This window comes from Eleutherodactylus coqui, chromosome 12 (assembly GCF_035609145.1).
Source record: "Eleutherodactylus coqui strain aEleCoq1 chromosome 12, aEleCoq1.hap1, whole genome shotgun sequence".
Taxonomy (NCBI): domain Eukaryota; kingdom Metazoa; phylum Chordata; class Amphibia; order Anura; family Eleutherodactylidae; genus Eleutherodactylus; species Eleutherodactylus coqui.
In genome coordinates, this window is record NC_089848.1 from 60,319,338 (window position 1) to 60,344,532 (window position 25,195).

Genomic DNA, 25,195 nt, shown 5'->3' on the forward strand with positions numbered 1-25,195 from the left:
ACCTGCCTGTTGCCCCGTGTCGCCCTCCCCCATGGCGGGCACTGGGACCCGGGGGGGCGCCGGCAGGTTGCAGTCAGGTGGAGGGGCCGAGCTGTCAGTCGGCTGTCAGTCCAGCTGTGGAGGTGGCCGGTCCCTCCTCCCGTCCCAGCTGCGCTGCCCCCTCCTCCCCGGCTCTCAGCTGCCTCCTCCGCTCCCGACGCCTCCTCCCCCTCTCTCCATCCCTCCCTCCCTCCTCCTCCTCCAGCACCGGCTGCCATCCTCCTCTCTCCCTCCATCTCTGTCCGGCTCCCCACTCACAGCCCTACCGGGACCTCCATGCCCGCACCATGATGACGGGCATCGCTGCCGCCTCCTTCTTCTCCAACGCCTGCCGCTTCGGGGGCTGCGGGCTCCACTTTACCACCTTGGCCGAGCTGATCGAGCACATCGAGGACAGCCACATCGGTGAGTACCCCCGGGACGTGCACCTACCTCCCCCCGGCTTGGGGTACCCAGTTGACCAATGCCAGCTGCAGGGCGGAGGGCAACTAGTGCACGGGAGCCCCACATGTGCGGCCAACTCCCCGGGCATCTCTGTGCATGCTGGGGGCATCAGTGCGTAGTGCCAGTCCCGTCCGTGTGCCCGCTGCAGTGTGGCTGGGGAATATGCCCCCTGGTGGCAGCCATCAGTCTGCCCTGCGTCCTGGCAGCTGGGTTGCTAGGTGTGGTGTGGAGGGTGCAGGGCTGTCACCTCCTGTCATGTGTGCTGGCACCGATGGGGAGGGGCAGGGGTGTCCCCTCTGCTGTCAGACGCGGTGTGTGCGGCGCTGCCTGTAGGCCTGAGGAGGAGGAGGGGGAGGGGGTGTGTCGGCCGTGCCCACTGCCAGGCACTGGGGCAGCTGCACCCTGCACAGGTTCTACTAGGACTTTACACTGTGGGTGCCCAAGCTCTGCTGCTGCATGCCAACTCCAAGTCCTGGCTACATGTTGTAAAGCGCTTTGCCACTCATTGGGCTGTTACGAATGGCGCCATAGTGGGTACGTGTTTCCTAAAAACTGTCAGGTAGGTGCGCCGACTTATTAAAGGGGATGTCCGGATACAAAATTACTAGATTTAAATGACTTAAAATGAACGGTACTTACCTGTCCTGCCGATCCAGCGGTGCTGTCCTCCAGCGAAAGTCAGGTGACCACAAGGACGCAGCGCCACCGCCCGTTCTCCTGGCATCAGCGTTCACATCCTGAGTGCCACATGATGCCACCTGACTTCCGCCGTTGATACAGTTTCGGAGGCTGCAGCGCTGGATCGGCAGGGATGAAGAAGGTAAGTACCAGTTGTTTGGACGTAATTTTAAAAAGGGATTTTGGAATCGGACATCCCCTTTAAATGGTTTGAACAACCCTTTAAAGGGGATGTCCGATTCCAAAATCGGTATCCCCAGCATAGGTCATCACTAGTTGATCGTCTCTCAGGATGCCCACTGATTAGCTTTCGGCAGGCTGGCAGCAGTGTGGATAGCGCAGATAGCGCTGTCAGCATCTTAGTGGCCCAGTTGGTACTGCAGGCACAGCTCCCATTGAATTCTGTGTGCCTGCAGTACCAACCCCGGCCACTGCATTATGGATAGCACTGTTAGCTTCCATTGATGTCTGCATTTAAAGCAGCCCAGCAAAGAACTAATCAGTCAGGATCCCAATTAGCAACCTCCGCTGGTCAACTAGTAAAAGTCCCGGACAACCCCTTTAAGTTAGTGTTTACACCTGAATGGACTGCGCATGCATGTTTATTTCATGAGGATAAGCGGTTGCTGGGGCGCCGTGTATCTTTTCAGGGAACAATGTATTGGACAGGTTACAATCCAACCGGTTGTATCCTTATTGGGGCCTGGCAGGTGATTGCTGTATACATCGGTTGGCTGAGATTGTGCCAAGTATCATTCATCATGCATGATCATGGCCGACATCTGGCATATCTGGGCACCATGCAGGCAGTCATGGCCTACGACCTCCATATTGGGAGCCTGCGTGGCCAGTCACACGTCTGTGAAATGAATGGCACTACTTTGGGAAGCAGGTTTGCTCTTCCCTATTAGTAAATAAAGGTTGTGCTAAGTTATAAAGTTATCCCCCTTCCATAAATATACGATTTTGACTGGTGGAGGTCCGACCACTGAGACCCCCACTGATTCCGGTTAGCCCCTGTGTCAATGGAGTGGAGGTTGTGCCAGTGCGCCGCCACTCCATCCTATTCAATGACAGCGCTGGGGATTACCAAAGCTCCAAACCCAATCATCTCTGGTGCCGTCATTGAAGTGTATGGGACTGGGACGCACCTGCGCAACTTCCAACTCCATTCACTCATGAATCTACCAGACCGCCCCCTGTTGGGGGTGAATAGGGGATAAGTTTATAAGTTGGCACAACCTCACTCAGTGAAACGTTGTTGCCCCCCGGCATTGACACAAGTGGAGTTGTCTGCAGTTGAGTTTGGGACAGCAGTACCATATATTCCGGTCCTGATGGCGCTCTTGTGGAAGGTTAGTTTATAGGGAACATGTAAGGTTATCCCCATAAACTGGTGGACACATAAATGTGGATTTTATGGACTTTGCTACATTTGAAAAAACAAACAACCGCATATTTAGAAACATTGTGTGGACATCGATACTTTGTTTCCAAATATGCTTCCCCTCTAGGCTTCATTGACAGCCCTCTGACTGTTGGACATCGCTATTAGCCTCCCCCGGATCTTGCACATGCGCCGTTGCCTTATAGCGCCCGACCTGCGCAGCAAGGTATCCACTGCCTGACCTCATCGCAGCACTGTGCACGAACGGCGAATGCAGGACAGCGGCGCTTGCGCAAGATCTCTAGGAGGTGACAATCAGGCCTGGAGAAGAGGGTTTGGAGACTGGACTGTGTGACTCTTCACTGCTAATTAGCGCTCGCTATTTCAGAAGTTGATTTCATAGATTTTGCGGCACCAGTCGGGTTTTGTGACGCGGCACGGGGCGGTTGAGCTGGTTGAAAAGATCTAAAAGTTGTTTTTTTTCCCAGTTTTGTATAAATAAAGTTTATGTATGAAAAGTTCTGGAACTTTCTAGTGTACCAAGATCTCTGCTTGTAGTCAGTGAATTGGATACATTTGCATCCAGAGGCGGAAAACCTTGTGGGTTCCATAGCTGCTCACACCGGTGAGTCCTGATGTCAGGAGAGGGTTTCAACCTCTGGATGAATTCACTGACAGTAAGCAGACGTCTTGTAAGGAGTGAATAGATAAGAGATATAAGACAATTGCCTGTGGTTTCATTTTAATAATGAATGTAAAGTATTTGCACCCCTTTACGTTGTCACCTAATATAGCCTATGATTTGGAGCTCAATGTCTTTAGATGGACAACTTCTGTCTCAAGTCAAGTTGATCTGATCTCTGTGTGAGCCACCAGTCCGCCACGTATGGCACCACATGGTTTGTTGTCTACCAGGGTACGAAGGGTTATTTACACCAATTCGTATCTCCAAACAGAATGTTTCCCTCGGGTCCTAAGCAGGAGAAGTCCTCAAAATGCTTTCAAAACTGACTTTATTCATATAGCATACTCTACATGGCGGCCCTTCCCCCATAAGGAGGCATTTATCCCTCTCATAGCCAACCCACAGTCACGTGTCCGATGTCATCAGTGTCACTTCAGCCGCGTTCCTTTAGTTGTTGCTCATCATTTCTTAGTACACCAAAGCCTTCTGTTCCCCTAGAGGTAAGAATGAAAAGGGTTGTAAGTTATTGATTGCGTATCTGCTGGATAGATCATCGATTTGTAGATCGGCGGGGATCTGCTGCCCGGGACCCCCGTGGGTCAGCTGCTCAGCGGCTGATGTGCTGGTGTACTGAACTGATGTCTGCAGGAAGCAAGCAGTTCCTTTCCTACTACAGTGGCCAGGTTTCATACTACATGTAAAGTTCACATTAAAGTGAACGGAAACTTTACTTGTAATACCAAGCCTGACCACTGCAGCTGTAGCAGAGCTTTCTGCTTCCTGTAAAAATCAGCTAAGTACACTGGCCTGATGAATAGCTGATCAATGGGGGTCCTTGGCAGCGGACCCCCGCCGATCTACTATTCATAACCTATTCTGCGGATAGGTCATCAGTAGTTTACAAATGAACTAAGATCAGAGACCAATCCGTCGGACCCCTTCAATAAGTCTAGGAACCAGGAACATGAGGTGATCTCCTATTTAGGTAAAGGGGGTTGTGAGAGTACAAAAAAAAAAATGAACAGCTGGCCATGGGTTAAAACAAAGAGGGCATATTCCCCTGTCTTCAACCCCCCCCAGGACCCAGCTGAGCGGCTCCTGCAGCCCCATCCAGTGTGTACGTAATCCAAAAGTCAGGTGACCACAGCGGCCAATTAGAGGCTGCAAAGTCACTGCCCTGCATCATGGCGCCCAGAAAGTTAGCACTGATGTCAGGAGTTTGGACAAAGACCCTGCAGCATCTGATTGGCCGTAGCGGTCACCTGACCTCTAGAGGATGTTTGCGTCAAGTGCTGGGATGGGGACACTCAGCTGAGCCCCGGGGGCCGAAGACAGGTGAGTATGCCTTTTGTTTGTTTTAACCCATGGCCTGCCGTTAAAAATTCTTTTTTGTAGTCACATGACCCAGGACTTCGTAGAATATTAACTGCATATTTTGCATATATTACGTTTCGGGTCATAGATTATTGGAGGAAAACCTTCACCTTGGAACCGCACCATAAACTAAGCTCCCCTGTGTCTCCAATGTCTGCCGGTGAAGTGCACAGGCAGTATGAAAATCTGCCTTTTTTTCATACCGCCATGCTTGCGATCTCCCATAGAAGTCCTACAGCTCCAGTGCTGACTGCTTCTTCACGGTGACAGACGGCAAGCAAACGGTGCGGCCCGATTCTGCAGTCAGATTCCCTTTCTTCTGTCTTCTGCTTCCGGCTAACCTGCCATATGTAGGGACAAACAGCAGAAAGTACGGGGCGGCGGGATCACACTACACACGGGGCGGCGGGATCACACTACACACGGGGCGGCGGGATCACACTACACACGGGGCGGCGGGATCACACTACACACGGGGCGGCGGGATCACACTACACACGGGGCGGCGGGATCACACTACACACGGGGCGGCGGGATCACACTACACACGGGGCGGCGGGATCACACTCCACACGGGGCGGCGGGATCACACTCCACACGGGGCGGCGGGATCACACTCCACACGGGGCGGCGGGATCACACTCCACACGGGGCGGCGGGATCACACTCCACACGGGGCGGCGCGATCACACTACACACGGGGCGGCGGGATCACACTCCACACGGGGCGGCGGGATCACACTACACACGGGGCGGCGGGATCACACTACACACGGGGCGGCGGGATCACACTACACACGGGGCGGCGGGATCACACTACACACGGGGCGGCGGGATCACACTACACACGGGGCGGCGGGATCACACTCCACACGGGGCGGCGGGATCACACTCCACACGGGGCGGCGGGATCACACTCCACACGGGGCGGCAGGATCACACTCCACACGGGGCGGCGGGATCACACTCCACACGGGGCGGCGCGATCACACTACACACGGGGCGGCGGGATCACACTCCACACGGGGCGGCGGGATCACACTACACACGGGGCGGCGGGATCACACTACACACGGGGCGGCGGGATCACACTACACACGATGCGCTTGCTGTCTAACATGGAGGCACTTAGGCCGACTTCTCATGGGCGTAAGTGTATTTCTGCTCGCCTGAGCGTTGCGTATATGCGCAGAATGAACGATGCTTTCTTGCTTGCACATCGGTGTACTCTTCCGCCCTTTTTACCGCGGCAGGGCGTGTTCATTTGTGCGCAGCAAACAAAGATGCAGCGATTGTAATAGCTAATTAGTTCCAGATGTGTTCTTTTTCCAGTGGAATTGCGCAGTGTTTCACGCATTTCCTTGCGTATTGTGTGTGCATTTGCGCACCCTCCCCCATTGACTTCTATGGGGCCCTTTGGTGCGCAAATACGCAGAAAAATAGAGCACATTCTATTACTTTTTTCTTTGTGCGACCAAAATACGGAAATGTGAATGACGCCATTGAAGTCAATGGGTTCTGTTCTCTGTGTATTTAGCATACAAATACGCCCGTGTGAAGTCAACCTTAATGCACATTAGGGCTCAGTCAGACGAGCGGATATTTGTGCGTTTTTCCGCATGGAAACAAAAACGCACTGCGTTCGCGGTAAATAATTTGCACCTGCAAAAGATAGAACATATGGGTGGCAATGGACGTGGTCACGCGGGTTTTTTAACACATGTAGTGCGATCGTTTTAACGCACGAATAAACGCTCGTGTGACTGAGCCCTTAGAGCTGTAGGATCAAACCGAAGGGAAATTTTTTATTTCTCACAGACTGGATGAACGACGGCCATTTTTTAAAGTCCATGAAGAATCCCTTTAATAGTAGAATTTTTTTTTTTTTCCCTTTTTTAATGCCTCCCCTTCCAGTTCTTAGTGCCCTATGAAGCCTTGCAAAGCTCCTGACAATGTAACAAGTACTGTAATGCAGACCATCCTCCTGTTTTAACTATGGGGTCCAGGATGGCTAGCTTGGGGATTAACATTCTGGTGGACACAAAGATCCTTGATAGATTCCTTTATGTTAAAGGCTTGTGTCCCGATGCACAATCCCACTCAGAATACAGGGTCAGATGAACAGCGGATCTTACCTGGCGCCGCTCTTGACACTCTGGGCAATAGATTATTTTGCCCACGCTGCTTTTGTAACTCATGAGAATTATGGAAACAGCATGGCACAGTAAGCTGGACTGTTTCCAGAACTGCGGATGTGCAGAAACAGCCCAGCTGACTGTGCTACACTGATCCTTGACAGTCAAAAGTAATGATTCGTCGATTCTGGCTGCTTGCGCCAAATTCTGATCTCCCCTCGGCACAGTATAGAAATCTGAATTCATCTGACCCGGCGATGTTTCCCCAATTTGTTGTTATTTTGCCCTTTCGAGTCTTGTCTTTCTGTTTCTCTTAGCGGTTGAACTAGTTTCTCTCTCATTAAGGAACGATGAGTTGTGTGTTTGGACGTGGTAGTTGGAGCACCAGCGTTGCATTCTTCCACTATTTGCTTGACTGTGTAGCGCCTGTTCGTCAGAACGATTCTTGGCATCCTTCTCTAATGGTTTTTTGTCGATGAGTTGTCCAGAGGATCCCCTTTCGCTGGATGCTTTCCCTTGATCACACCATTCTCATTATACGCTCAAGACTGTTGCATGAGAAAATCCCACACGGTTGGCAGTTTTTTTAAATATTATCCCCCTCTAGTTTAACGCCAATAACCAGGCCTCAGTTGAAGTCACTCAGATCGCCCTGTTTTCCCATTCTAATGTGGATTCACACCGAAACTCATCTGCAGAAAACTTGGTTTTCTGCTCCTTCTACACCCAATGAAAACCTTGCCTGAGTGAATGAGCTGATGACATCATCAGCAGCTCCTTCGCGTTCGGAGAGCCTGTTTAGAGACAAGCAAATCATCGTTGGGAATCGTGAAGGTCTCGCTCACTTAGCCTTGAGTGTTTCACAGTCCTACGTGATTCACTGAACGATCAGCGTTTGAACCCAACGAGCCGCCGATGAAACTGAACGGCGATCGAGAAGCACGCGACTCTTGTTCGCTGTTGGCTCGCATTTAAACGGAACGATTATCGTTCACTTTACGATTTTTAGGACGATAATCGTTCCGTCTAAAGGCACCTTTATGCTGCACTCTGGGGGGCGAGGGGGTCATGTGACTAATTTTCATACAGGGCAGCGCCAATCGTGTAAGGAACGATGTCGCTTATAAAGTGGCCATTCAGTCTATACTCACCAACAATTTTCTGCAGAAAGGTAGACTCCAGAAGCATTTAATGTACATATTCTCACCGGACAGTCGGCGCATACGATGGCAGTACGCCATAACACGGACCGCGCGCGCTGTTATTTTAATGATCTGCCGGCTCCATTGAGGAATGCATGGAAATGTAAACAGGGCAGCAGAAAAGGACCAACTTTCCGCAGCTGTATACCCGTGTCCAAGACCTGAATAATTTACATCTCGCTGATAAGAAGTAAAAATACATTACATACTCTGCCGACAAGAAGTAAAACAAGCAGCGGAATTCAAGGTCTCGCCGGGTAGAATTACACCAGAGTGCAGACCTGAATTTTGTGCCTCGCTCCGCTGAGTGTAACCTATTTGCCCATATTGATCAGTGATAAGACCTGCATCATATCTCACACTGTAGGCAGACTTTAGTGCATGACTGGCAGATTAGGTCACAGTTGCCTATCCTGCGGGCCAGCATCCTATCTTTCCATCTCGGAATCTTTTACATTGGGTTGGATATGTTCAAATCACATTTTTTATACATTTTTAAAGGGGTTTTATCAGGACTAGAGATGAGCGAGCGTACTCGCTTAGGCAAATTACTCGAGCGAGTATTGCCATTTTCTAGTACGTGCCCGCTCGTCTTGGGGGCGCGGGGGGCAGCGGGGGGAAGATCTCTCTCTCCCCCATGCTCACTCCTGCAACTCACCGCACACCCCCGCCGGCCACCGAATCTTTTGAGACGAGTGGGCAGGTACTCGAAAATGGCAATACTCGCTCGAGTAATTTGCCTTAGCGAGTATGCTCACTCATCTCTAATCAGGACTATAAAAACTTCTCCAGCAGCTGGACCCATTGTGAAATAAAAAAAAAAAAGGTAATATTCTCCTTTCTTCGGACCCCCAAAGTGGAGCTGAGCGGCTCACATTGCCGCTGCGCCGGCTTCTGGATAAACGGCCGGGCGGAAGCACGTGACCGCTGTAAAAGACCCTTTCAATGAGCACGTTGTCCAGAAGGAATTGTATATTACTAAGTATTCTCAAGGGAGTTCTCAATTAAATTGGGTTCCTTAAAGGGGTTCTCCAGCTGTAAATTACTGAGGCCATCGGTAGTAGATTGGCACGGGTCAACTTTTTGGGACCCCTGTTGATCAGCTGTTCGCCAGGCCAGCCAACAGAGCTGATTTTTACAGGAAGCAGACAGCTCCGTTCCCAATGCAGTGGCTAGGCTTGGTGCTACAGACAAAGTTCCCATTGAAGTGAATGGCCTGTAATACCTAGTCTGACCACTGCAGTTGGAATGGGGGTGTCTGCTTCCTGCAGAAATTAGTTCAGTGCATGTGCACATTGGACCAGAAAATAGCTGATCGGTGGGGGAGTCCCAGGCTACAGGCCATCACCAAGCAACTATTGATGACCTATCCTGAGCCATCAATAATTTACAACTGGACAAACCTTTTAAGTTTTTTGTGTCTTTTTTTTATTATGTTCTCTAGGAAATATTTCAGTGTGTGCTTTTTGGCCCATGGAGAGATACCATGGGGTCACAAGACGAGGGGCACATTGAGGGTCCTCATTCTTTTAGGACCTGTTTACACAGACGTATATTTGGGCTGAGTATCGGCCATGTATCCCATAACCACATGAATAGACTCATAGGCTATCGATGTTTTGCTGTCAGCTTTCACTGACAAAATAGCACATGTAATATGTGGGGTTCATGGATATTACACGGCATGTGACGGGTGTGCATGTACAATTAGTGCCAAAGTTCAGTGGCGTAACTATAGGGGTCGTAGGGGTCACAAGTGCAACCTGGCCCCTAAGTGAGCGGGGCCCAAAAGCTTCTTTCACCACACTAATATTCACTGACCACACGGCTATGATCCGGTCCTCCGCGCGGTGCAGGCAACATCTCCTGCTTGGTAATACATCGCTCTTCTTCCCTGGCCCAGCTCAGACTCCTCCCCTCTGACGGTTAGGAAGCGCTATATGATAAGGCAGGAGATGCTGCCCGCGCTTCGCGGAGGGCGGGTGATAGCATAAAGTGTGCAGTCAGTAAAAGATATTTGTTTCCACTGTGCCCAACAGTCGACATGGTCTGACTTGTGAGCGCTGCACTGGAGGACCAGCCGCAGTGCTCACACTCACAGCATTTAGCCATAGAGACCTCTGCCGGACACCGCGACCTACCAGTCTAATTTACAAAGTTGGCGAGAAGCTGTGTGTGACAAGGGGGGGGGGCACCATGATGGGGTATGAGAAGGTGGCAGGGCGACCGGAGAACCAGGAAGGGGCAACCTGTGTGATAGAGGGGAGGATTGTAAGGGCCCTTTGGGTGATGAGGGAGGGGAAGAACTATAAGGCCGCTCTCACACACAACGCTTTTTACAGCGTTTACCATGGCGTTTCAAATGCCACGCCAAACGCTGTAAACCGCTCCCACTGATTGCAGTGGGGAACCGCAGACTAGCTTTTGAACGCAGCATTTTTTAACACCATGATTTTCGAGCGCTGTCTGCTCTATTTACATGCGTTTTAGGGCTTTTAAAAAAAATGCTGTTGAACGCTGCGGCATTTGTTCGAAAACGCTGCTCGAAATCGCGGTAAAATGCTGCATTTAAAGCATGGAGTTTTAACGTCCGTGTGTGTGATAGTGGCCTCAGGACACATTCCCGCTTTTCTGCCGTGTCATATTCACGTCAAACGCCATACCATTGATGTGGAATTTGAAACAGATTTTGGTACAGACGCACTGCTGATGTCACCCTTTCAATAGAAGAGGTGATCCGCACCAAAATGTTCATTAGGCCTCATGTCCACGGGGAAATTCAGACCCGCCGTGGATTCTTCATGCAAAATCCGGCAGCGGGTCCCTCCTTTCCCGCGGACATGAGGCCTAAAAAGAAGAATTACTTACCTGTCCGGACGCTGCAGATCTTCCCTCCGTCGCAGCTGGATCCTCTTTCTTCGGCCTGGCGGATGTGCTCGGTACGCCGGCAGCGTGCTGCGCGAATGCGCCGTGCACTCTTTTCTTTTTTGAGCTCAGCTGCGGGTGTGCCGCAGATCCTGACGGCTTCTATAGGCTTCAATAGCAGCCTGCAGGAGCCGTCCCCGCGGGAGACCCGCACGAAAATGGAGCATGCTGCGGGTGTTTTTTCCGCACACGCAATCCGCGGCTCAGGGGAAAATGACATCCGCAGGTATTTAACAACCTGCGGGTGTCCAATGCATCCCTATGGGGCGCGGATCACGCTGCGGATTTTAAATGTTATTTTAGCCGTGGACAGGAGGCCTTAATTTCGCACAGAAATAACGCAGATTGTCCGCTGCAGAAAATATGGACCATTTCTGCTACTTGTGAATGAACCCTTAGGCTGTTTTCACAGGGGCAATAAAATTGCGCAGGATTTGTGCTTTGCGAGACGCACATATATGGGGTCATACACATTTTTACATCGGAAAAAAAAAATCATGGCATAACCTAAATTTGGGCGCGCCCTCGCATCGCATCTCCCATTTTTTTAATGGGGCCGGCGGCAGCATCGCGTAATTTTGACGCCCGTGTGAAGGCAGCTTAAGGGGCTACAAACAAATTTTCATGTAGTCCGGGAAATAAATCATGTTTGGAAGCTTATGCAAAGGGGCAGATCATGTATGGAAATCTATTTTACAACTGCAGCACGATTTAGGTATGGGTACAGGGGAGTGGAGGGTGAACCCTTGCACTCGGGCCCCTGAGCCTTTAGTTTCACCCCAGTTTTTGTGGTATTGTCACTCCTCATTAAAAACCATGTAGGAAAACGCACCATAGTTTTTAGTTATACGTCTTTTACATGTGAAATATTTGTTTTTAAGATATTTCAGCAGTAAAAAATGGTTTTCATTGCAAAACCAAATCAGTTTTTTCGGTGTGTTTCTGGCCACTCCGCGCACTACCGCTACAGTACTGTAGCCTAAGCTACATATTAAGAGAAAAACTCCAGCAGAATCACAACTTTCCATCATTTCACCCCTCCACCTGGTTGCCCATCAAGCTCCGCACACCTTTCAGGTATATTATGTCACTTCCCTGCAGTTCAGCCGTCTGTCTGCTGCTGGTCAGGCTCCATGTTGATTCTTGGGTTTCGGGAGTTTCAGGTAAGCGGCTGACAAATAGCTTACCTTAATGTAACACAGAATAGGGCACTCTCACTGACACTGACTCTTGAAGTGAAGGCAGTGGCGGTCATACACGTGCACTGCTGCTCCATTCATTTTAATGGGGCCACCAGAGATAGCTGGGCTCTTGAGCTTGGCTATCTTTGGCGGTCCATTTGAAATGAATGGAGCAGTAGTGCGTGTGGGTACTGTTGTACCTTGCCGACACCGGAATCTAGGGGTGTGACAGCACTTAGCAGGAGGTAACGCCCCTGTCAGGCCCCTAGCTTCCGACTGGGGAGTACTGCGGCAGGGAGGACATTGCTCCCCTGCAGCCTGCCACCTCAACTCCCATCCCCCCCCAGTCTGCCGCTGCCGGAGGGGACCATTCTAAATGTGCTCCAGGCTCCTCTCCACGCCACATTGGCAATCTGGGCTCCCGTTCCCCTGCAGCTGGGAGCACTGTCACTGGGGTCCCTGCTGCTCTCCACGCTGCACTCTCATCTCCGCTACTGGTCCCCCTGCGGCGGGGACTGCTATGAGTATGCTCCACGCTCCTCTCCCCGCCGCACAGCCATGTCCGCTGTCGTTACAGCAGCAGGTGGGACAATAGCTCTCGCACGACATGATGGTAGGCTGCTGGGGATGGGTCGCCTTGGATGGAGTGTTAGGGTTAGTTTACAGCTGTATACAGCTAATGTAAGCCGAACACTTAAACTAACCCTAACCCTAACCCTCCATCCAAGGCAAACCTCAGTCCCCAGGCAGCAGCCAGTCAGTATGTTCTGGGCGTACAGTGGGTGATACTCCCTATCACTAGGTCGCCACCCATACTTGTGATAGAGAAAAAATACACCAGTACCGTGCGTGTGTTACTGCTGTTGACCTCCCTTCAGGACAACCTGGAGCTCTGTCCACAGGATCATTAGTGGTCAAACACCCTTATCTGAAAGTAATCCCCTATCCTGTGGAAAGGAATAATTTTCAATCATGGCACAAGAATTGTTGCATTATTCTTTTTAAATATCTAGGACCAATATAAAAAAATATTTACAGAAAGTGCCGCAGCCTCTCAGCCCCTCCAGTCCAGCAGACAATGTCCTAGTAAGGCTCTGTTCACATAGATGTTTGGGTTTTCCATTTGCTTATTCAGTTTTGGGAATAGGAAAATAGAATTCCTGAAGGAAACACATCTGTCCTATTAGGGCTTCAGCTGGCAACCAATATGGTCACCAAGGTGCCCAAGACTTTGCAAATGGCAACAAGACTTTACAGTCTTGTCACCATTTGTGAGTAGAGCTGCTGTCATGCCGTTGTAGTGAAACAAGTATTTTTTTGTGTATGTAGAAGATGTGAAAATAAGGAAGACGGAACAATACCTCTGTAGCGCCTGCTACTGGATGTCAAAAAGGTACTATTTATTGAGCACCACTTATAGATTCAACATGCAGTAGATACCGTAGGTACTAAGCAATCCAGGCATGCAAATCAAATATCAGTTGTAACACAGAAAAATAAAAAGATGCATAAACAGATTGACACACTAGTCTTTCTAAAGAATTCTGTTTATTATTTAATCCCCCCCCCCAAAAAAAATCACTATATAGAAAAACACATTAAAACCATTTAAAAAGGTGTATATAAAGCATACAACCTAAGATAGGCCAGTAATGGGCGTGCATCACATACATGGACTGATATTACGCTACTCCATGACAAAGGTCTGATCAAGATGCACAGAAACTAAGTCAATTTCATATAATCATAGCAGGCACAATGGCCGTAAGGCAGGCACAATGGCCGTAAGGTAGGCACAATGGCCGTAAGGCAGGCACAATGGCCGTAAGGCAGGCACAATGGCCGTAAGGCAGGCACAATGACCGTAATGTAGGCACAATGGCCGAAAGGTAGGCACAATTTAGCCCCTATGGTTTATAGTCTGGCTTGCTGCATATTGTTGGGTTCTACGGCCATTGTGCCTACCGAACGGCCATTGTGCCTACCTAACATCCATTGTGCCTACCTAACGGCCATTGTGCCTACCTTATGGCCATTGTGCCTGCTCTGCACTTTATCAGGTATTGCATTTTTGGCTCTTTTCCAGTGAAATATGTTTTTGTGTTCCCCCTCACCTCTGTGATTTTCATATAATCACAGAAATATGGATAAATACAGCAAGCGGGGACACAAACATAGACTGGATTACTAAACCATAATGGAGAGGGTACAGACAACCCTAGACAAATGCCAGGTCCAAACATATTAGTCAGGTATGAAGTGTCAACTAAAAAAAGTAGCTGCTGGCATAGTGCCCAGGATAATATAAGGAAATCTAGTTTACGATGCCATACCCATCCATAATCATCAGATAATAGATGTTGCTGCGTGCCCCTGATGAGGGTCTATAGAATAAATAGACCCAAGTACCCCACTACATCAGATCCCACACATATCGCTGGGACTCTGCCCAAGTGCCATAGGAAAAAAGTATCCAGCCAGTCTATATAGTGAAAAATAAAAAGGGCTTCATTATCCACATCTGCTAGGGAGGCAAAACTTGGTCAACGATGCTCATATGGTTGAGCTATCCTAGCGCCATCTTGGTAGAGGCAAACTCCAGGCTAGAGCATTAGATAGATAATGCATCACAATATAACCACATGTCTGGTCACATGACCAGTCCCACAGCGCCATCTTGGGTTAGATAAGGAATCTTTTAGAGGATTTATAAGAATGAGGTGATCAAACAGTTCACTTCTATTCTCAAGAATGCATTCCTTTTTTGCTAGCCTGTGCAAAGAGGCGAGGTTTAGCTTATAATACATAGAACAAGATCCATTCGTAGCTGCAATCATCGAGAACACAAAATGACAGTAATAGGCAAACAATAAATAAATCTCATTGTCTTCTACAGCGTCATTCACATGTGCGCAGCACGCTTCAAATGCATGAAGGGGAAAAAGCAAAAAACACAACAAAATGTAAAAATCAGTGGGAACAGTCCTGCGAGGTTCTTTCCCCCTATGCAGGGGCGTAACTATAGAGGATGCAGGGGATGCGGTTGCACCCAGGCCCAGGAGCCTTAGGGGGCCCATAAGGCCTCTCTTCTCCATATAGGGAGCCCAGTACTATGAATAAAGCATTATAGTTGGGGGCCCCGTTCCAGGTTTTACATTGGGGCCCAGGAGCTTTAAGTTACGCTTCTGCCCCTATGCGTTAATACGCTTGTAGAAAATCACAATTGGATGGCAACATTCCTTCAAATCAATACTTGACCCTTTATACAGGTCTGTAGAGCAATGATGGGGGATTGAAAGCCAAGCCAGAATCCATACACAGACAGCTGTTTCGGGGGTTTTGCCGCTCATCAGTGTGCAGTAGGATCCTGATCTAGGAGATGTGCAACACAATTAATTGTGTAGATGATTAGCTTTGGGTAATCTGTGTAAATTACATTGGGCGGGAGGTGGGGATCTGAGGTTTTTTAGACTAAAAATTTTATCATGGCTCCTAGGTAATTTTTTTAGTCAGGAGCACTGCCTACAACAGAACTGAATATTGATTATAATGCCTTGTGTGGTGCAGAATGCAGTTCTAAGCTCTCGCTCACGACCTGAAGGTTGTGAGTTCAGTCCTCGCATTATTCAGGTAGGCGGCTCAAGGTCGACTCATCCTTCCGTGGTCGGTAAAATGAGAACCCAGCTTGCTAGGGGGTAATAAACAATAAAAAAAAATTACCTGAAAGTGCTGAGGAATAAGTTACAAAATAACAAGTCCTCCTTATAATGGGGTCTGTCTGGCTTCCATCCTGCCCTTTGACATTTTACCAGATGAGGTAGCGTAGCAGGGTGCACTATTTTATCCTGGCTTTCGGAACATATCTGGGCTGGAGGCTGTGAATGGATCCACTAATGCGAACAGATACTTGTGTAGTAACTAGAGATGAGCGAGCACCCAAATGCTCGGGTCCACGTTATTCGAGTCGAACTTTTCGTAAAATTCGAGAGCTCTACAATGGGAGACTCGAGCATTTTTGTATGTGGGGCGCCGGGTCCCGAGCTTTTTTTTTTTTTTCCTTCGTTCGTCTCTCTGTTCGTCAAAACAGGCACGTCACAGTGGGGAGGAGCCAAAACTGGGGCGGGGTCGAACACGGCGTGATGCTCGTTCGAGTAACGAGCACCATCGAGGACGCTAATACTCGAACGAGCATCAAGCTCGACAGAGTATGTTCGCTCAACTCTAGTAGTAACATAGTTTGTAACATCCATTCATCCAGTATTATAAAAGAAAAGAACACTTTGTATTGAAGGACTACAAATTAAATGTAAAAAATGCCAAAAGCAATAGGAAAAGTGGTACCTGGAGGGATTGTATAGCAGCAGAACACCCATACAGCAGCAGCCACCCCGCATAGACCAGCACAAACCTCGATCAATAGTGAAGAGATGCAAGGAGAAAAAGGGGATACCAAGACGCGCTCAAAGAGGAGCAGAAAAAAATAAAAAAAGTTTGGTACCGTGTTTGCCAGTAAAAAGTTAAGCCAAGTAATCTTGTAGATATGATACCTTTTAATGGCTAACAAAAATACATGATGTTATAGCGAGCTTTCAAATCTATCCACGATTCTTAATCAGGCTTCTAACAAGACAGATCCAAAGAACCCTGTATATACATCGGCACATAAAAGGACAGAGACACAGAGTGACAGATTGCATTTACAACAATAACAGAACAGGATGAGGGGGAGAGAAGGCCTTAATTAGTCTACAGATAAGGATGTGCAGGTTTTAAGGCCTGTTCGTCCAGAGCCTTGGGGCCTTCACTCCGGCCCAGATCTCTCAGATGTTGCTGGCCTCCATGAAATGCTGACAAATATTTAGACTTGTGTTCAGAGTATCAAACATGCTCATAAATTTGCACTCCCAAATTCGTCTTTTTTGGACTTTGAAGTTGCCTTTTAATACAACAACCATCATGTGTTCTGTTCTTTGTCTTTGGCTACAAAAGTGCTCGGCCTTAGGTAACTCGTGTGGTGATGAGATCGCACCAGGACATTAGTGTACAAAACCAGGTACACAACATCAGACCTAGGACTTGTCAATGTCCCCGGGATCTTCTAGTCCCGCTGTGTGTTGGGGATTCGTATCCTGTCCCTGTTCAGTATGTGAATAGGTTTTGCAGCTCCTTACATGGTTGGGATAAGTTCCTTTTTGTGTGCACTCCTCATCATAAACTTCCTCAAATTTGGAGGTTGCCTGTAACATAGGGGGGTGCGGGAATAGGGTTTTAGCCTCCATAGCCATCTTTCTTTCTAAACTGACCCCAACGTTGATGATCTTTCTGGGTAATGTAGTCCGCCCATTCCATTTATTACTAGTTGACCGTCTTTGAACCTGCTGAAGCTCTAATATGTGCTTCTTGAGTTTCGGTGCCCAAAACTGTCCACAATATTCCATGTGTGGTCTGACCAGTGACTTCTAAAGATGAAGAACAATGATTTGATGCATCTCATTATCCTACCATATTTGTCTTGGCAGCAGCTCTCTGATACTGGTTGCTCCAGTTCCTCTACCGACCCTTGAGGTCTACCTGAAGGTTAAAGATTGGAAAAAATGTGTTTTCGTTGGAGTAGATCTTTAATGTAAAGCGAATTGATGTAATATTTACAATATGAACACAATGGGAGACATTTATTAAAGGATTAACGCAAATATTCTGGTGTTAAAAAGGGCATATTATGGTACTCACCAAATCTGGCCAATAAGTTGCAACTTTTTGCCATTTTACACTACTATTGAAATGGGAGAGAACAGTTCTTCTCAGAGACGACACATTGCAGCATATTTATTCTATCTCGTCTATGTATTACATGGTTCATTGGGCTATTATGCTACTGCCATGGAAATGTATGGCGAGGCTAAGAGAAGCCCGTCTTACTGTATGTTCACATGTAACGGAAATGCTATGGATTCTCCGCAGTGGAAAATTCCTCGGCAAAATATGCAGCATTTCGACATCTAAACATTAGTGTGGATTTTGACTCAAAATCAGCCGATTCCGGTCTGCTGTCCTGCTCACCTCACAATCGGCAGCCCCTCACTGCAGCGCACAGAGCAATCCTCACTGAGGCGTACATCCCTCACCCAGCAACCGCTACGGCCACCAGTCAACTGATGCGGAAGTAGACGCATCACTTGAACGGCAGCCGCTGTACTCAGTAGTGAGGGATGTGACGGCTGAAGTTGGGGGCTGCCGATTGTGAGGTGAGCAGACCCACGGCTGATTTCAAGTCAAAATCCATACCAGTGGTGCGGATATTGACTCTGAGCCGGAGAGAGCCCTGTAGGCTCTCAGTCTGTCATTGTATGGTACCTCTACATTATATTTCTATACCTACTCTCTCCTAGAAGCTATCATACAACAAACGATGGGACATGGTAGAATTTAACTCCGTCCTATCCATATGGAATTTGGTACAGCAGAGCCTCCTGAAAATCTGTCGGCACTGTATTACAACTCCAGAGTCGTACGAAGACATCATTTGGTAGCGGGCATAAACCCGGGTTCTAGGTAGAAGTCTTTGACAGTATCTGTGCTGACTAATCGTTTTATTTTCACTTTTGCAGTCATCTCAGAAGTTAATTTTTTGAAACTTGAGTCCCTTCCACTGCAATGAAAGAGTAAAACTTATATAAAGTGAAGTCCACTTAAATCTTTTGAAGTTTAACTTTGTATTTGGAATTCATTAAGCCGATTCCAGCCTTGGAACAGTATTTAGGTAAAAGTTATTTATTTCTTTTATAGGCTATAAATACATGTTTTATGGACATTTTCCGCAACTAGAATTTCCCTCCATTTATAGCAACTCGTGATTTGAGGAGCCAGAATTTTTCATTTCATGTAGTTGCCAGTCACATTGGTAAAATATTAAATTCCAATTTGGTATTAAGTCATGCCATTAAAAATAAATATTGAGAAATAGCAGCAATGCTCATTTCGTCTTGCATCGTTAACGATCGGGATTTCGGAATTATTCTCCAAGATGTCCCAAAAGACGCAGAACATTCTGCACCAAAAATTTTCACACACACACATTATATATATATATATATATATATATATATATACATACATACATACATACATATACACACACACACACACACACACACACTATGTGGTCTATGGAGCAGAAATCTGCAGCGGCAGATTGTGAAATAATTGCGCACTGTGTGAAAGCACCCTTAAGGTACTAGTTAGATGAAAACTAATCGTCTAGTCGCATGGATTACACATGAGTAGCCAAGAAGCTGGCATACACTCTACATTTAACCTTTTTCAAACCACTCTGACGTCTTCCTACATTCTGATTAAAGCTTCTACAGCTCCAATGTCAGAAGACGTCCGACAGGGATTTCTTACCGTCTATTGCCAGCCACTCCGCTGTCGGAGCCTCTCTGGTGCACACACACTGGCTTTAGCCAGCAGATGGCACCATTGTATACCAGCAAAAAGAGAAAGCCTTTTAGGAAACTCTGAATCCAAAATTGGATTGGAAGGGGTTAATAGACAGTTTAAAGAATAGTTGAACTTTGGATTAACCTGTATGGAGCTCCAATGATCTAGATGCAGAATGGTCACGTTAGAAAGAACTGCACTGAGCTCAAGGCCAGTATGGCTATGTATGGCAGCAAAAATGTACTGTGCATGACCGCGCACTCACGCAGACGGTCTTGCGCAATTCACGTGTTTTCTTTCGTTTATATTTCTCGCTTAGCAATGACCCATATACCCGCTGACATAAACAATGTAACATACAGAGCCCCTGTAATAGTAATTCCGAAACGGTCATGTGACTGAGAATTGCAGTAGTTAGGCTGCTTTCGGATGGTCATAATACAAGTGCAAAAATCACATTTCCCTTGGTTCGACTGAAGTAGGATGGCCAGAAGACCTGGTACTGTAATACTGATGCTAAAATACCCGCATGTTACAGCTGTGTGAAAATAGACATATCTCACAGTCCATGTTATATTTCAGTCCTAGGGACATGCACCACTCATTTCAGCATTTCGCGTTCACACTTGGCAGAAATGCTGCGGAGCTTCCACAACACAACTGGCTGAAAGTCTGCAGCATTTTACAGCACCACCACTGTGGATAACGTACAAGAAACCTCGTCCGCGCTCCGTGGAAAAAAAATCAGCGCAAATTAATTTTGCTGCAAATTTTATATCTATAGCGTGTCAATTTATGCTCTGGATTTTACTGCAGATTTCACCATTTTGGGTGTGGGGAGAATTTTGTAGCATTTCCACAGCAAAATCCACAGTTAAAATCCCATAATTCCATCTCCCTGTTCTGTTTTTGGGCATAAAAATGGAATCAAACTGAAAACGAATGGAAAGCAATGGGGAAAGACTGAAATGTTTAATTCTGGTTTTCAGCTCCAAAAACGGAGGCGGAAAACGGAATTGTATCGGAAAGCACTAATTCAGGTGTGAATGGGCCCTAAAAAGTTAGACAGAACATTAAAACATAAGTTGGTTCTCCAACACGCTGATAACTTGGCTAACCGATTGTGGTGACTCGCACCCCTCCACGCACTCACACAGGAAGCTGTGGCTGGACGGCCCATCTGCTCTTATTCTGTAACCATATATTTAGCCAGTTTTGATACAACCAGCAGGAGACATGTATCGTTTTCTAGTTTACTCATGTGATCCAATCTACATGTAGGCCTGCACCACGTCGGGCTGCACCGCGTCCAGAACACAGTAATAGTCCGGCTTCTGCTGCAGGCACAGTTCGGCTGAAATGTAAACACCAAAGTTTCTGCAGTTCACTCCGTCTGCCCCTCCGCCGAACATTTCATCTCCCATATGGTTGTCATTGTGCAAGAGGTAAACATAATTAATCTATACAAAAACAACTCAACCCTGCAAGCCAAAGCATTACAACCCAAGCAGATAGGAGATGTAACATAAGTGCTGACTGCACTCCGAAAAGGCTATTTCAGAATCAATCCAATTTCTGACACAAAACCGGATATGCAATATAGTGTTTCTACGACTTCCCAGTAATAGATACTTCTTATCTCTAGGCAAAGATTTAATCACTAGTAGGAATGACGCTACCATGGTCATTTAACATACCAGTGCGGTTAATTATTTGCTGCTGGTCCCCCTGAGAAAATCAGCTGATTGCGCACTGCTGCACATAGGGGTACGGAGAAGAAGCTGCTGCTCCAACCCCTTCTTAGTGGCCAGCATTTGTAACTGCAGGTGCACCTCCAATTTATTTTAATGAGAGCTGTGATTTCATATACCAGTGTCGGCCACTACACAGTGGTCAGAACCAACTGCTTCCGCGTCTTACCCATGTGGCACAGATTAGCTGAGATCCCGAGCGACGGACCGTATCCAATCAATTATTGATGACCAATCCTGAGGATAGAGATGTATAACAAGAAATGGCTGGCACCTCCTAATTCAGAGCAGTAAACGGATGCACACTAAAGGCTTATTCACATGGGGAAGAATCTTGCATGGGTGTTGCATATTGCGAGATGCACAAAACCCAAATGAATATGAAATCCATTCTTTTGAATTAACTTTTTCACACGAGCAATGCTGCGAGGAAAAACGAAAATCGTAGCATGGTTTATCTTTGGGCATTCCCTCGGAATGCCTCACCCATTGTCTGCAACGGGACCTTAAAAGACATCACATGGCACTCGCGTGCTGTAGTACGGGCATGAGAGGGCAATGCAATGTTTCCCATTGAACTCATTGGGAAACACTTGCGATCCTCTGACGCACGTGGAACACGCCCCTGAGCATCGCCATTTCACAGAAGTGATGTGAAGCGTTTTTGCATCGGCTTGAAAAATGCACATTAGCATTAGAGTTTCTCGGCCCGATATCTCACTCGCTTGTGCCGATGTAGCCTAAGGCTCGATTCAGACGTCCGTATACCGGCTGGGTTTTTTACGCCCAGCCGATATACATCGTCTCTCTCTGCAGGGGGGGAGGCTGGAAGAGCCGGGAGCAGTGCTCTGAGCTCCTGCCCCCTCTCTGCCTCCTCTCTGCCCCTCTGCACTATTTGCAATGGGGAGAGGCGGGACAGGGCTAATTCTCGAAACTTAGCCCCGCCCCCGTCCCACCTCCTTTCATTGCAAATAGTGCAGAGGGGCAGAGAGCGGGTGGAGAGGAGGCAGAGAGGGGGCAGGAGCTCAGTTCCTGCTCCTGGCTCTTCCATCCTCCCCCCCCCCCTGCAGATGAGGACACTGTATATCGGCTCGGCGTGAAAACCGAGCCGATATACGGTCGTCTGAATCCACCCTAAAACTGAACCATGAAAATATACACACCAAAAAAAAAGCGCGAAAATAGCCAACCACAACTAACCTGAGAACAGGTCATCAATAGTATTACCCTAAAAAAATTGCTTTAAAGTTGTGATTATATATTTTTCAATTTTTTTGCATTTTCCCTACACTAAAGCAGTTGGTAAAGGGGAAATATTTTCCTTTTTTTCACATGCGATTTTTTTTTTTTTAGTCCTGTCCGTTTTAAACTTTCAATCTTTTGATGACTTTTGTATTGTGTTATGCCTGTTCCCAGCTGAAAACCATAAGTGAGGTGGCAGAGGAAGCCATCTCTGTCTAATTACTTTGATGTCTAACCATCAGCCTGAGGGGTTAGCTGTAGAGATTCTACTGGAGCATAGCCCGGAATGGAAAACAGTGGTGGGTTATGGTGGTGTATTCAAACTGGGGAGGTCGTTGATAAGCCCCGTTGGAGACTCCTATCTCTCTGGGCTGGTAAATAGCTACATACAACTAGGTCTGGTTGGCGGATGTCCGCCTATTGGAGCCCCTAGCGATCAGCCGTTATAAGGCCGGCTGTCAGTGCGGATGGAAGCTGACCGCGGCACGGCTTGTAATGCAGATGCAGCTCTTTTTGAATCTCTAACCATAACCTTCTACAACGCCGACGGCCAAGTCGTTGGTGACGCCGTGTGACCAACCAACCAACTCTGCACTGACCGATGGGAAGACTTCTGGATTATAGCACTGCGTTTAGTTGTCTTGTCTGTGGACTTGCTTGCAGATCCCTCTGCCTGGATACAATGCCCAGCACTGGTTTAATAATAATTTGGGGCGTTGCTGAAAACCACAGAGCTTGATTGCAGAGGCAAAGCGTGATTGAGTAATGTGGCGGTAATGAGAAGACAATTACCATTCTCTTTCATCAAGCTCCTGTGACATCGCAGTGTCTGATTTGTGAAGTGATTGCAGAACTGCTTTTAATCTACTTTACTGAAAAAGTCCGTGTTGTAAATGTGACTGGTCGGATGCACGAAGTGATACGGGGGCTTTGAACATGGCGGTTTTTCATATGATCCAACCATTTCCAGTGGTAGCGGGCAGGTAACTGCGCTTTTGGGTTTCTGACTTGGGTTTATTGCAGCGATCACAGTTTGCATGCTGAACTTTGCTCATTATACAGGACAATCGTTACATGTAAACCTGATTAGATTATTATTTTTAAGGGGTTTTCTAATAAAATGAGGAGAGGTCATCAATAGTTGATTGGCTGGGGTCTGCTGCTCGGGACCCCAGCTGATCGGGTGTCCGCTGCTATTGTCATTATACACAGGGAGCTCCTGCTCCAACTCCTGTGTAGTGGCAGCGCATGTGATTGCAGGTCAGCTGTCATTGATTATAATGAGAGCTGCACATGAGTGACAGACAACTTCTGCTCATCGACTAGCTTGTCTCGTCATTTCTATAATATACTTACATTTAAAATGTTGCTTTACCATTATAAATGACGTTTGAAGTAGCTGCCACTAGGGGTCTCCCTTCCAGCTTCTCTGCGGTCCACTGTCTGTTTTTAGGTACAGAGCTTCTATAGTAACAAGGACACTGGGGTGTTTCCTTAGTCATGGGGTGAGCTATCTTCACATAGACATTCCTGCGAACTCAGAGGCTGCAGCCTGACAGATCTACAGACACTGTGATGGTGATTTCCACAATTTCTGCCTTTCATGGCTGTGTGTGTGTATACACACATTACATTTGGCCAGAATGCCTGAATTGTTTTGGGAAAGCAAAGGGGTGGGCATTCAGATACTGCCCCCTGCTGATTGGACCAAACCTGTGCCACGGGGAGTCAAGGCAACAAAGTGCAGGACAGTGAACTACTGGCAGAATAATAATTGCTTGCTACATGCCCCACACATAACAGAAAAATGAGTAAGACCACCTAAAAATCATAACTTAAAGATATGTAATAGGGTGCAAACAGCAGCAAATGAGAGGGTAAGGTGAACTTGTTATATTTTAGAAAACTTGTTGAAAACTCAGGCACGCTTTAAGAAAAAATAGCTTGGTGCTGCTATATTCTGGTACCCTTCTTTTTTTATTTTTCTGTCAGTGGCATTATGTGAGGGCTTGAGTTATGCATCATATGTACAACTTTTTGATAATTTTTATCCCATTCCTTTGGGGAGGCAAGGTGATCATAACATAGCAATTCCGGTATAACTGGATTGTGATTTTGACTTTTGGATGCACGATGTATTGCAAAATATATATAATTGAAAAATAAATCACAAGGACTGATATATCCCGCTCCTTGTATAAAAATCACTTCGATTGCAGACCCGTAGAATGGGCACTAAGATAAGTATTGGCGCAAATGATCTTGACGCACCATTTTATTTAGAAGACATCAGAGTCGCACTCCGTTTTGCAGCAAAAGAGGGAGAGAGAGAGGGCTCCCCCCTGTTCCCCGCTGCTACCGCCACGCCGCCCCCTGGCGCCCCCCGAATCTTTTCACCCGAGTACTGAGGTACTCGAAAATCGCGGTGCTCGATCGAGTAAATACTCAAAACGACTAGGTTCGCTCATCTCTAATTACCTTAGAGTACCTCCTAAATATCAAGCAAATACGTAAAATATGAATAGAAGGGAGAGATATTCTCTATATTCCATTATCTAAGGTATTTGCTAGACGCTAACTACTTGTTCCACAGGGTTTATTATCAACACTATACTTGGGTATCTTGTACACTAGACAAAAATGTTAAATTGATGTTTGTTCATTCTCTGTGACTTTACCATGGCAATTCCGGTATTAGTTTATTTTTATGGC

General features: G+C 47.3%; 1 protein-coding gene across 1 annotated transcript in view; it reads left to right on the forward strand.

The window, feature by feature from the left end:
- Window positions 1-204: 204 nt before the first annotated feature.
- JAZF1 (JAZF zinc finger 1) overlaps window positions 205-25,195 on the forward strand; it is a 265,425-nt gene continuing 240,434 nt past the window's right edge. Inside the window, exon 1 of the mRNA XM_066584480.1 lies at window positions 205-444. Within this exon, the coding sequence (XP_066440577.1) occupies window positions 327-444 (118 nt within the window). The 5' untranslated portion in view covers window positions 205-326. The remainder of the gene's footprint in view (window positions 445-25,195) is intronic.